The sequence below is a fragment of the Eriocheir sinensis genome, chromosome 11 (assembly GCF_024679095.1).
Source record: "Eriocheir sinensis breed Jianghai 21 chromosome 11, ASM2467909v1, whole genome shotgun sequence".
Classification (NCBI taxonomy): Eukaryota; Metazoa; Arthropoda; class Malacostraca; order Decapoda; family Varunidae; genus Eriocheir; species Eriocheir sinensis.
The window spans coordinates 9,866,660-9,881,126 of NC_066519.1; the positions used below are offsets into that span (position 1 = coordinate 9,866,660).

Here is a 14,467-nt window from a genome sequence, read left to right on the forward strand (position 1 = left end):
TTGCTGCAAGTCCTAACATCTTTTTTCAGTGTGGGGGAGGCGGTGGCTGAGTGGTTAGCATGCCGGCGCCGCGTCCGGGAGATCCAGGAGGGACATGGGTTTGAATCCTGGCCGCCACACAGCTGGGATTTTTCAGTCACCACTGAGTAGCATAAGACTACCCACATGCTGCCCTGAAGACCACCTATCATCCCAGACTCTAGATTACCTCTGCAAAGAGAGGCTCAAAGATGAGCTCCGGGGGGCAGTATGAGCCAAAAACAAGATGGCGCCACTATAAACACTCGCCTGCGCCACAACGGGCTGGGCCGACCATCAGGCCCCACCGGTGAAGAAGCCTAACGGCGCAATAGGCCACGACGTAGAAAAAAAAAATCAACATCACTTCGGTTAATCCACCTAACACATTTATCCCTTTCAATTAGGCCACAATGCAGTCTGCATCTCTCCAAATGAATACTAATTCGCTTGCTATAACTTTCTGCATGGAAAGTTTATGAACATATGGATATTATTTATCATTCTTCTCAGCACATTCAGGCTCCCTCCATTCTGTACTAAGGGACTTGAATTGTACATCACAAACAAGGAGGGGCCTGCCTAGTGCCAAATATATCCAAGAATAACCACAGTGCTTTCACTACTAAAACTTCTGAAAATAACACACTGTTGCTGTAGGTCCTAGTGAGATAAATTCAATAACTTCAGGTCACTGTCATCACCCTCCACCATCAAAGTGACACTGGTTCATCTGTAAATATCTAAAAGACAACAGTATGTATATGTTTGCTTAAGACTATAATCTAAGGCTTGTGGATGGTTCTGTGTGGTGGACTGTTGAGGCAAGGCAGGTGGATATTTTGAAGTACCTAATTCATGTTCAAAGTTAATTGCATGGAGTTGTTCATGAATTTCCTTACACATTGTATACACTCATGTAAAAGTCTATCCCATGCAAAACCCAACTCCTCAAGGCTGGTACATGTTCAACCGAGAAATAAATTTAAATCCTCAAGAAAAGTAGTATCCACGTAGCCTAAAAGACAATCCCCTCAACTTTACCTCAGAAAACAATAAAAATATTAAAGTTTATGGGAGTATACACGGCATTCTTAAACATCCCAGCCTTGAGCTTTCTAACCGTAAGAAGAGCACCACACTGGACACAAGTCTTAGTAGTCATGTACGGTACATTCCTGTGCCGTCCTAAGTAAAGCGTACATATGCTTACTTTAACCAATGAAAATAAAACCAAATCAAATCACATAACAATATTCTGATTAATGAAATCAACAAAATGACACTGATAAGTACTGCAAGGGCTTGTGTTGGAAATAGTGTGTGATCTGTAGTGATTTGGTCATAGTGAACTGATAACTAGCAGACAACCAGAGTAACACTAGCATACCAATAATGGCAGTAGTGGCTTGCCAGCGAGTCAGGCAGTGATGAAATTAGAAGTCTTGTTGGAATATAATGGAGTAAGAAGACAGAGGTCCAAGTGGAAAGATGAAATTAGAGCTTTTGCTGGGGCTAAATGAGGTACACCAACATCAGGCAGACAAACAGATGGATAGATAAAATTAGAACTTTTGCTGGAGCAGGACAGAATACTCTAACCTCGAAAAGAATATTGGGTGTAAAAACAAAATTAAAATCTTTACTGGGTCAAGATTGAGTACACTAACATCAGAGTGAAAATCAAGTGAGATATGAAATTAGAACCTTTGCTGGAGCAGGATGGAGCACACTAACATCACACAAAGAACCAAGTGAACAGAAAAAAGGAAACTTTCACCAAAGCAGGATGGAACACACTAACATCACATAGAAAGCAAGGTGGAGGGATTAGATTAGAACCTTTGATGAAGCAAGATGGAGTACACTGACATCAAACAAAGAATCAAGTGGAGATGAAATCAAAACCAACACTGGAGGGGATGGAGTACACTAACATCGGACAGAAGACCAGGTAGAGATGTGATGACGTGTAGAAGCAGTTAATGGTGCATTGCAAACCTGAACTGCAGTTTTCCACACTACAGTTTAGACATCACATCCAATCTAATCACCTGAGTGCCTGGTCCATCATGCCCAACGCTGCTGCCGTGCTCTCGGACAGCCTCTCGGCATAGTCATCTGCCACGTGCTGCTTCTCGGTGCCGGACACAGCGTCATGGTGCTGCAGAACACCCATTGCCTTCACCAGCCTCTCCAGCTCCAGTGACCGGCCAACACCCAGCAGTGACGACACTTGCTTAATTGCCTGGATGGGATTGGATTGTGTTAATGAATAAAATAAACCCTCTATTAATGAACCTCTATTCTATAAAAGTTGGATTCAATGAACCACAGGAACCTACAAAATGTAACAATACTTTTGTTTTCATGAGACCTTCCATTATATTTATTCACATAACAAACACATCTTAAAAAATTAAAACAGTTAACACAACATGGTCACTGACATCCACACACACACACACACACACACACACACACAAAAAAAAAAAAAAAAAAAAGCAGAACCACATTGTCTTGTGCATGGAATAAAATAAAGTATAAACATTTCAAACACCATCTTTGACTTCAACTTGTACCTTCTCATCTATTTCTTACACTCTATTATTTCAACACAATAATGATTCACTATCACACAACTGCCTGGTGATAAGGAAACCAAGTAAACATTTTGTGACAAAAGTGAGTTTAAGAAAATAGAAGTAGAAACTTTTGTGTGGGGAGGTCAGTGTCTTTCGATGAATGGAAGATAGGCTGTCTGAAGTCACTATCCAATCAGCAATGAGCAGACTAATAGTGGATGGAGCTTATTGTAAATATACAGAAAATTTACCATAGTAAGGGATAGTGAAGGGATGGGAAAGGAGTGGGAAGCAAAGGAAGGGTAATGGGTACAGAATAGAACAAGGGTTAAGTTACATGAAGATGGAAAGAAAAAGAAAGAATTACCGGCCAGGCTAAAGTTAAAATACATGAAGGTCAGTCATAAAGAGAGAAGGAATATTGCATTGCCAAACTATTCGACACACGCCAGCCACCTACCTGCAGGACGGCATTGGACTCCCTGACGTATCTCTTCAGGGTGGGGCGGGAGGTGAAGTAGCCAGTCCAGTACGTGTGGTTCCCCGACGCGTAAGGGAAGAAGTCGTCACTCTTGGTGGTCCAGGTCAGGTTGGCTGCATTCAGGGATGACAGGTAACAGGATGGCGTGGAGTAGAATATGTTGACCTTTGACCCGGACTCCTGCCGCTCATTGACGTATCTGTGGGTGGGAACGAGAGACATACTGAGAGAGAGAGAGAGAGAGAGAGAGAGATTAAAAAGTTTCCCTCTATCCTTGAACCCACGTCTCAAGTGGAAACTTCATATTTTTTTCTAATTAAATCAGCTTCCTCAAGGTTAGGCATATTTTATGGTCACCACCAGTTGTTTCCTACCTCCCAGATGTTAATCATACACAGGGACCAAGTTCACCACTGTGTGGCTGTATGGAGTATGCATCTCATGTATGGGCGGGTTCCATGAACACCGCTCATTTGAAATGGGTAAAGTCAGCATTACTTATCTTTCTATCTCTTACCACAATTTTCATGCTAAGTGCTCTTCTGAACGTGGTAGCTGCCTGCCTCCCCCCCTCCTGTGGTGTCACTGCACACAAATCTCTACTCTAGCTCATCCATTTGCTGTCCAAATTCTTATGCAAGAGTTAACCAGTGTCTTCATTTTTTCATCCTTGTCGCCAGTAAACTCTGGAACAGCTTTCCTGTGTCTGTATTTCCTCCTGCCTGCGAGTTGAACAGTTTCAGGACGAACGTCTCACGACACCTCCCAGACTGAATTTGACCGTTCATTTTGGATCTTTACCTCTCCACTTTTGGGGAGCAGAGATTTTGTGGGTATTATATATATTTTTTACTCTGACCGTCCCCAATATGAGAAATTATAAAATACGACAACACACGCAAGCATGAACGCACACACGCGTGCTTGCATGCACACACACACACACACACACACGTGGTGGAGGGGCATTGCTGGCGCTGTTCCCGGTTGGAAGTTGGGATAAGTGGTGCGGAAGACTGGAGAAAAGAGTATAAAGCTGGGGTCACACCATACCGAGATCGAGACGAGTGAAGTGCGGTGTTTGTTTACTCCGCCATGACGACAGCGGGAGCATCTGATGGATTTTTCTGGCTTCGAGCAAAATAACAGTGAGCTGCAGAAAAGATTATTGCAGAGAAGAGTGAAAGGGTTGGAGAGTGATTTTGAAGTGGTGATAAAGATGGTGAGTGAATTGAGAAGAGAGAGAGAGGAGGACAAGAGAAAGATAAGTGTTTTAGAAGCGAGGGTGGTGAAGCTGGGGGATCAGCTGATGAAGTGTACTGAGGGGGTGAAGGTAAGTGTTGATTCGGTGAAAAAGTTAAACAAAAAGTGGAATAAGTGGGAGGAGAAGCGAAATGATGAAAAAGTGGAAGAGGAGCAAAGAGTTAAGAAATTGGAACAAAGTTGACGGAGGTGGAGAGATGATGCAAAGGGGTGCAGACCTTTAACCCGGTAGCAGCGACGGGCCAAATTTGTGGCTTTACCGTGTACCAGCGATGGGCCAAATTTCTGCCATGATATAAACCTCCCAAAATAGATGATGCATAAACTGACCACATATGCGTTGATATATATTATGAAATGGTTTGTGTGAGTGATGATTCTTTCTCATTATTTTGCTTAGAGGGGCCTTTAACCTAACCTAACTTAACCTAACCTACGAAACATGACCCCCGCAACTACCGGGTTAAGGAGATTATGGAGGAGCAGCTGGAAAAGAAGATGGCTGAGAAGCTGGTGAAGGTGATCAAAGAAAATGAAGCACTGGTAAGAGATACGGTTGACAAGATGAAGAGTGTCATTCTGTTCGGAGTTAAGGAGGAGATGACCCCTAGTAAAGCAGTGAGGGAGAACAACTTGAGAGATGCAGTGAAGATGGTTCTGCAAAGGGTACAAGAAGAGGGAAGTGACCTAGTGAAAGAAATAGACAACTGTCATAGGATTGGAAAATTCAATGGAGAAAGAGAAAGACCAATTAGAATATGATTTAAGGCACAGAGAAAAGCAGAAGAGGCCCTGGCAGGAGCTTGGAAGCTGGTGAGAGAAGAAGACACCAAAATGATGTGGCTGAGAAAAGATCTGAATGAACAAGAAAGAGTTAAGTTAAATGAACATAGAGGTGTGGTTCGTGATTTAAATGAGAAGAGATTGGAAGAAGAGGGAGTTTTTTTGGAGAGTAATGCATATGAAAGTGAGGAAGTGGTTCATAGGGATGAGAGGAAGGAGGGAAAGAATCTAAAAGGAGAAAGGGTGGAAAGTGACATACACGAATATTAATTAAATAGTTTCATCGTGGATAGAGTTTAACTACTATTTGAGACAAAAAACCTGATATTGTGGGGCTGATGGAAACTAAGTTGTGTGACCCAATTGAGGTGGTGGGGATTGGAGAAGGTGCATACAACATATGGAGGAGAGGCAGAGGGAGAAAACAGGGAGGAGGTGTGATGTTGATGGTAAAAAAGGCATTAGGGTGGAAGAGGTAATTGAGGGTGAAGGCTTGGCGGAGGAGTTGAAAGTGAAAATTGTGGGAGCTGAAGGAAGAAGGAGGCATTATGTAGTAGGGTATGTGCCCCCAATAACAAGTGCTTGGGAGTTGCGAGAATATGAACAAATGATACAAGACATGGTGAGCTGCCTGGATGGAATGTTGAGGGAGTGTGAGAGAATAATTACAATGGGTGATTTCAACTGCAAGGAGGTGGAATGGGAGGACTGGCAGACACAGGAAGCAGAAGAGTCATGGGGAGGAAGACTCCTGCAACTGGCAATGGAACATGTGCTGCTTCAGTGGATTAAGGAACATATCAGATTCGGGAATGAAGGAGAGGCATCAACCTGGTATTTAGTAAGGAGCCGGAAATAATAGAAAATCTTAAAATAGATTGTCCAATAGCGAAGAGTGACCATGCGGTTGTGGAATTTGAAGAATCAGAAAAGAGAACGATTGACTGAAAAGAGGATCACAAAATTGGGAGAAGCAACTACTGTAAGGCAGACTTTGTTAGCATGAGAACTGTTTTTGAAAATGCAAATTGGAGTGGGCTGTACAAAGCCAAGAGAACACAGGATAAGTGGGAGGAGTTTTTAAAGCTATACAAGGAAGCCAAAAATAGATATGTCCCCAAGGTAACCAAAAGGGATGTTGGTAAAAAGGAGTGGTTTAACAAAAGATGCGAGGCAGCTACAAAGAGAAAAGAGGAAGCTTGGAAAAGATGGAGGAGACAAAGAAGAATGAACTGGTGGAACAATTTCAAACAAGCAAGGGATGAATATACAAAGATTAGAAGAGAAGAAAAAAGGAAATATGAAAGGTGAACTGTGGTTACCTTGTGTCCCAAAGTAGCAGGTTCTTACCACAGGTTCAAAGGCTGATGAGATGGAGATGAGCACCAAGTAGATGTACAGGTATAGTAACTTTACCTTAAACAAACACACAAACACTTCCTTTCATGACCACACAGGGCATGTTTGTGAGGATGGAAAAAGCAGAAATGTGATCTTATGTCTTGTTAACCCACTTGGCAACCCACTGACATGCCTGAGGACACATCCGCCTGTAGTCCTGCTGCTGCTACCAGTAGGGCCTATGATGGCACACTGATGGAGCCACAACGCTCAGGCCATCACGCAGCACACCACCATCTACCAAGCTGTGTAGAAGGCTCCCCAAGAGTGCTGCATGCACACCCTTCCAGCTGTGTGTTAGTTGTTCCTCATTTTCATCATGATGGAAGGGGTAACCTGAGTAGCCCAACAGCCCTACAACCTGCCTTCATGTACACCTCACACTTGCATCACAGGACCCTAAGGAGCCTTGCCACCATCCAACCCTGACATGACCTGACACACACTGCACTCAGCAAGACCCTCCCTTCCACACACCTCACCTAATTCTGTTTTTACTTCCATTTCATAGGAAACTCAGCTGCCAAACCTAAATACGCCATATAGCATTGTTATTACCATTCCTGTAAACACTATTATTGTACTATGTAAAATTTTTACTGTTGCCTTAGACATCTTAAAAGTTTCTGACAGAGTCTCGCACAAATCTTTGCTTTCTAAACTGCCCTCCTACGGATTCTATCCCTCTCTCTGTACTTTTATCTCCCATTTTCTTACAAGCTGTTCTATCTCTGCTGTGGTAGACGGTCACTGTTCTTCCCCTAAATGTTCGACCCATTGTTTTTTTTATTATACTTTCACAAATCTTACACATTACAGTCGTCAAAGAAACTGATCTATAAATTTAGTGGTTCAGTTTTATCTCCACTTTTATAAATTGGTACAATGTTCGCTCTCTTCCATTCTAAGGGCACTTTTCCTGTATTTATAGAGCATGTTATTATGTCATAAAACTCCATTATTCCACCTGTCAACTCAACAGATTCTTCCAAAGCCTAGTCTCTCTTCTTCCAACACTCAGCTGTCACCTTAGCAGTGGTGTCCTGCAGGGCTCTGTTCTATCTCCCACTCTCTTTCTGTTGTTGATTGATGATCTTTCCAAAACAAACTGTCCTATCTATTTTTATACAGATGACTCCACTCTGCATTACTCAACATCTATTGACAGCAAACCATTCCTACAGGAATTACAAGATTCCAGGCAGGATGCTGCAGAACACTTATGTAGTGCAGCGACTTGCCTGATGGGCGAGCCTCCCATAACTCACTCTGCAAGGGGGTGTACCTCTTTGGCCAACTGGTTAAGGAGTGGCTCTCCCGTCTCGCTGGTCGCGGGTTCGACCCTCGGGGCCAGCAAAACCTTTCCTTGTCTGGATTAATTCCTCGTGGGTTTCGTTACATGCAGTGGTCGTGTGGGAGTATAGTAAAGTGAAAAATTCTGCCGTTTAACTTAACCTCAGATCTCGCTATCATTTCTGAATGGGGCAAAAGGAACTTGGTATCCTTCAGTGTCTCAAAAACACAATTATTCCACCTGTCAACTCAACAGATTCTTCCAATGCCTAGTCTTTATTCTTCCAACACTCAGCTGTCACCTTCTTCTACAATAAACATCCTCGGTCTATCCTTAATTCAAAATTTCAACTGGAAACCTCATATTTTCTCTCTTACTAATTCAGCTTCCTCGAGGTTGGGCATTCTGTACTGTCTTTGCCAGTTCTTTTCCTCCTCCCAGATGCTGTCCATATACAGGGGCCCAGTCTGCCCTTGTATGGAGTATGCATCTTATGTGTGGGAGGGCTCCACACACACACCTGGACAGAGTGGAGTCCAAGGCTCTTTGTCTCATCAACTCCCCTCCTCTTACTGACAGTGTCCTACCTATTAAATTCCACTGCAGTGTTGCCTCTCTTTCTATCTTCTATCGATATTTTCATGCTGACTGCTTTTCTGAACTTGCTAACTGCATGCCTCCTCTTTCCCGCTGCCCTATTGCACTTAACCTTCTACTCTCGCTCACCCCTATACTGTCCAAATCCCTTATGCAAGAGTTTAGCAGAATCTTCATTTTTTTATCCCTTTTGCTGGAAAACTCTGGAACAGTCTTCCATCATCCGTATTTCCTCCTGCCTAACACTTGAACTCTTTCACAAGGAGAGTTTCAGGACACTTTTCAACCTGAAATTGACTTCTCCTCTGGCCTCTTGTTCTTTTTTCTCTTGTTGGAGCAGTGTCTGGTGGGCTTTTATTGTTGTTGTTTTTGTGTTTTGCCCTTCAGCTGCCTGTGAAAACAACAACAACAAGCAAACAAGCACACAAAGCCGCCTTCCCAGTAGCTACTTAAGGTTATTAAAGCCTGCCCTCACCTGATGAGCTTGTCCAGGTTCTTGAACCAGGCCTCGGCATACTGGTAATGAAAGTCCATGCCCATAGTCATGATTATGTCTCTGGTGGCATAGCCTTGACTCTCCTCCTCAGCGGCCTTCAGGAAACTCTCCACCTAGGACCACAGTACTTAAAGCTTTGATGGCTTCTTAGACATTGTTCATGCACACTGCTGAGTATGTTTGCCAATTTGTGTATGTTTGTCAAAAAGTCAAATTTTAACTAGTCTTTTCAAGCCAAGTCTAGGGGGATGTCTTTTACTCCTGCTTTTCTAGGGGGTCATTTACTCCTCAGTGAAACAGATCACAGCTTTGAGGGGTCAACTGGTACAAGAGATCGCCTTTGACATGCGTATTTGTGGTACTCAGAAAAATCAAGGTGAGGTACTGAAAACGAACTCGACAACATAATGACCAATAACTACTCTTTACTTTGTCAGTATTTCAGCCATATGTCTCAACTCAGTTTGTAAGGAATACTTGTTAGGTTAATATTTCAGCTTTATGTCTCAGGTCACCTCACCTCTAGGGAGTGCTTGTTTTGTTAATATTTCAGCTTTATATCTTAATGCAGTTACAGTGTCTATTAGGTTAATATTTCAGCTTTATGCCTCAGCTCAGTTTGTAGAAGAGTACTTATTTTGTTAGTATTTCAGGCTTATGTCCCAGCACAGTTCAAGATAGTGCTTGTTTTGTTAATATTTCAGCTTAGTTCCCCAGAATGCATGTCTTCCTGTCCTCCAGTAGCGGGCTTTTTTTATTATTGTTTCCTTTTTTTGTGCCCTTGAGCTGTCTCCTTTGTTATAAAAAAAGATTACTAATTAGAATGTGGCAAACAAACTGGTGAACACTCTTTTATATACACTGTTTTCTTGCAGTTTTGCCTTGGTTAAGTAACATAGTCTTTCTTTTAGACATTCCAAAGTAACAAGTATTTTTCAATAATATTCCAAGGACTTCTGAGCTACATGCACCACCACCGTCACTACGCTTAGCTGCCATCCATCATACCAGCATTTGGCAGGACATGATATACTTCTGTAAAAGCCAACCCCTCTTGGACTCTGGTATGTTCAAGTGAAGGATAAATTTCAACCCCTAGAAAAGAATCATCCATGTAAATTCACCCCAAGACTTAGCCATAAGTAATTACATAAGAAAAATTAGACTTCTACACTTTCTAAGTAAAGTAGAATAAGGAATTAATGTGGGAAAGGTACATCAAACTGTCTATCATATACAAATAGTTATCATTACAGACATTGTACTCTTATGCTTATTCTTTGGCTGCATGAAGAGAGAATAGAGATCATTATTTCCCTTTCCAGAACCACCCACACACTACAAAGCCTGGAGCAGAAGGTGACAACATTAAGACAAGGACACCACACATGAGGAGAGATGTAGAGCACAGGAAAGAAACAGTGAGCTATACAAGCAAGTGTCTTTCAATATACCAGTAAAAAAAAAGGAGACAAATCATTATTAGACACGAAGAAAGACCGATACATTTGCAAACAATAAGACCATTCCACCTTACTCTACTCATGCCCCTGTAGCCCTGATCCATTTGGCGATTTACATGGGGTGGACAAAGACTGAATGGAGGGTGAGGAAGGGAGAGAGGAGTATGGGGGATGAACTGACAAAGGAGAGTAGAGGGAGGGAGAGGAAGGGAGCGGGGAGCAAGGGAAGAAACTGGTGCAAGAGGAGAATTGAGGGAGAGGAAGGGAGAGAGGAGACCAGGGGAAGGAAATGGTATAAGAGGAGATCAGATGGAGGGTTATTAAGAGAAAGGGGAATGGGGGATGAACTGGTGCAAGAGAAAGTGGAAGGAGGGTGAGGAAGAGAAAGGGGACCAGGGAATGAACTGGAGCAAAAGGAGACTGGATGGAGGGTGAGGAAGAGAAAGGGGGATGGGAGAACAAATGGGTGGGAGGAGAGTGGCTTGTTGTGCAGGAAGTGACTATGGGGCGACGCTGAGGTTGATGGGTTGGATACTGTACAGGAAACAAAGTTCAAATCAGTTATAATGGGAAGGACTGACACACACCACAAGAGCCAAACATGACCACACAAAGCCAAAGCAGAGGAACTAAGCTATGAGGCATGAGTACAAAGCTAGGCACCACAAAAGTAACCAGTTGGAGCATTTTTAAAGGTACAAGAGACAAGGGGAAAACAAAACTATAAAAAGTACCCATAACACATTGATCCAACAAAAGAGGAATGAGGAAGATGCTAAAGGAACAACTGATCTTGGTTGGAGAGGTGTCTCGATACTCCCTTTTGAAGAACTTGATGCCATAGGAAGAAATACAAAGGAAGGAAGGCTGTTGGAGTTTATCAGTAAAAGCAGTGAAAATATACAGGCACTCCTATTTATCTCTTGCATTAGAAAGCTGGACAGGACAGGGATGGGCTCAAGTCATGTTGTGTGAGCTGGAGTGTTCAAACGGAAGAAAATCCATCACTTGCAATGGCATGAGTCAAGATATTTATTTGCTGCCGTGACAACTTATTCATCAGCGGCCAACTGTCATTTCTTCAACGACCACTGCTACTTCTACTGCTACTATTCTTCACCTATTACTGCTACTACTTTTATAACTACTTGCTGCTACTGTTACTGTTACTACTGCTACTACTGTTACTGATAATACAACTACTTCTTCTACTACTAATAATAATAATACTAACACTTCTTGTAGATTAAAAGTAGAGTATCTTTACTGTTGTTCTCTTCAATATTTTTTGCAACCTAAATCTGCAAGTTACATCTCTCTCTCTCTCTCTCTCTCTCTCTCTCTCTCTTTTTCACACACACACACACGCACCCCTACTATGCCATTTTCAGCTACCTGAGATCAACACTTGGTTACCTGTTCAGTAGTTGTTTAAGTCCATTGTTATTTAATGTACCCCACGTCCCAGCCATGGCAGTCATGGCCCACATTTAATGAGTGGCTGGCAGCCCCTGTCCGACCACCCATGGGTCAGACTGGCTTCGCCTCAACTCTCTGTCCACAAGACACACACTTACACACGCCAGCCCCCCAGTTCTGAGTGAATAAGATGTAAACCATTCATAATTTTCCCAAAGTGTCTAACTGGACTATGAGACTTTAATTATTTGCTTTTGTAGTTTTAAATTGTATTGATTCCAATGGGGAATCATTGTAAAATAAATTATTTTTCTAGTAAACTTCAAGTAGTGCATTTTATTACCTATTTATTTTAATCCCCTTCCTTCATAGTGTTAATATGTAAGGATTGGCCAGGCAGTGCACGGAGACAACCTAACCATGCCCCTCCAAAAATTATCCACTCAGCACTACTCCATTTATTTCATGTCATTCATTGCCGAGTGGTTCCTCATGTCCTGTAATTTACTACTTCTCTCCATTGAGCCATTGTTCGTCCCTCAGTTCATAATTGTTCACCACAGCACCCTTCCTCACCACAGCACCCTTCCTCATCTTCCCTAAGTCATCCTTCACCAGCTTTTTGTACCTCTTCACCAGGCACTCCCTGTTACAGTCCTGTTGCCCCACATCCTGATTTATCTCCCCCCCTCTCCCCCACCCTGCCTTCATCCCCCCCATCACCTTCATCATCTGGGTCTTCATCTCACAATCCCTTCAAAACCTTCCACCATCTGCATCCAGTTCCGAGGAGGAGAAAAAGTAGGTGAGTAAAGTATATGTCGTCTAAATCATTTCAAAGTGAAGAACTATTCATATTATTGACATTCAATCATGAGAGGAAGAAAAAGAAATGTAAAGAAAATGTCAATATACAGCCTCCCTTTGCCACTCTCTCGATTACAGTGCATCTGTCTGAAATGCCCCGTGATTTGTTTTTCTCTTTTCTACTACAGGTAACTCTCGATTTACGCGTTCGGTTTACGCATTTTTTAAATAACGCGGGGTCCAAAATCCAAATAAATGTTTAATTTACACGTTTTTTCCACTTGTACGCGATATTTTATAAAGTGGCCACCAGATGTCTCACGCAACTTGACTCACACGGCGCCGCGGGCACACAGCTGAGCTCAATTCTTCCCGCCCGCCACTTGAACAACAATACAGTACCCACGCTGCCACGCTACTCAACAATAGGGGTGGGTAGGTACCGTACTAGTACCGGTACTAATGATACCAGCTATACGGTATGGTACCGGTACCAGACTGCTCGGTACCGGTACCAATAGTAGCCAGCCGCTCATGGTGTCCCTCATTTCTTCCTCACACGAGCGAGGTTGAGACTGAGTGCCTAGGTGGATATCTCGGTGATATGGATATTCTCTCTCTCTCTCTCTCTCTCTCTCTCTCTCTCTCTCTCTCTCTCCACTGAATGAAATGCATAAGCATATTATTCCCACCATCACTCGTAGGTTATGACAGACAACTAGGCAAGACACAAATCACACGGTTCTGGTGACATGCGGCATGCAGCTGTTTGTTGTATGGGTGTGGTTGTGTAGTTTGTAAACAATGCAAATGGCGGCCGGGCTGGTATTGCACGAAATAACTCCTCGTACAAGACTCATGATGTACAGTTTCTGATATCATATTTATCCCATTATTCTCACTAATATTAATAATTAATAATGAACACATGGATATTTTTTTCCAATATGATTTTTTATGTAGCTTGTACTGCTCCTTAGTCATACAATCTTAAGCCACCTGTGACATCAAGATCAAGATCATACAAATGGCGCCCGACGGAAAAATGGGATAACAGCAAGGCATGGGCGATCATCCACCGATTTGATTTTTGTATAGTAGTTATTAGATCGCCCTGTATTCTATGGTAACATATTATAAGTAAGACAGCTATGGACTATGAAGGATTATGAACAATAATAAAGGTAAGTTTGCTGTTGTTATTGGATAAGACGAAAAAGACCCTTAAAAACACCCCAAAGAAGAAAAAAATCATTTAAAAATTTGTACATTCGGCGTATAACGCGCAGGGCTAAACTTTCAGGCATTTTTTATGAGAAAAAGGTGCGCGCTATACGCCGAAAAATACGGTAATTATTTTTCGACAGAAACCTATAGTCCGTGGGCCACCCTGGAATATCTTACACTTTCGTCGGGCATCATTCCGCAGCGCTCGTTTTCTTCAGGATATAATAGGTTTTATTACATAGAAGCTAGTTTCGAGGAGCTTAACTAGTTTTACTTGCACGTTTACGAAATAATAGCATATTAAAATCTATTGTTTTATATGAATAGGATAGTATTCCACAAAAACTTGTGGTATTCTCTAATGCTTAAAAGCGCCAAAGAAAATGTACTTTTATGGCTGACTAAATTAAATTCAATATATATTTTTTTTTTAATGCTTTAATGAATATTGAATTGAATAAAAAAGCACAAATAAAGTATGTCAAATATATGTAGTTTTATTTATACAAAAAAATATTTACGTACCTATTCTAATAAGGTTTTAATATTAACTGTAAACAAACGCCTTGCCTGTTCGTTCTGATGAATATTTCGACTCACGGGACTATTCTCGTTTTTTAAGAAGACAGAAGA

General features: G+C 42.1%; 1 protein-coding gene across 2 annotated transcripts in view; it reads right to left on the minus strand.

Annotated features, from left to right (window-relative positions):
* Window positions 1-14,467, minus strand: part of LOC126996816 (lysosomal alpha-mannosidase-like) — a 114,223-nt gene that overhangs the window by 69,987 nt on the left and 29,769 nt on the right. Inside the window, exons 8-10 of one of the 2 annotated variants that reach the window (XM_050857678.1) lie at window positions 8,898-9,031; window positions 3,064-3,283; window positions 2,073-2,266 (exon numbers count right to left, since the gene is read on the minus strand). In XM_050857678.1, the coding sequence (XP_050713635.1) occupies window positions 2,073-2,266; window positions 3,064-3,283; window positions 8,898-9,031 (548 nt within the window). The remainder of the gene's footprint in view (window positions 1-2,072; window positions 2,267-3,063; window positions 3,284-8,897; window positions 9,032-14,467) is intronic. The other variant, XM_050857676.1, reaches the window with a different exon arrangement.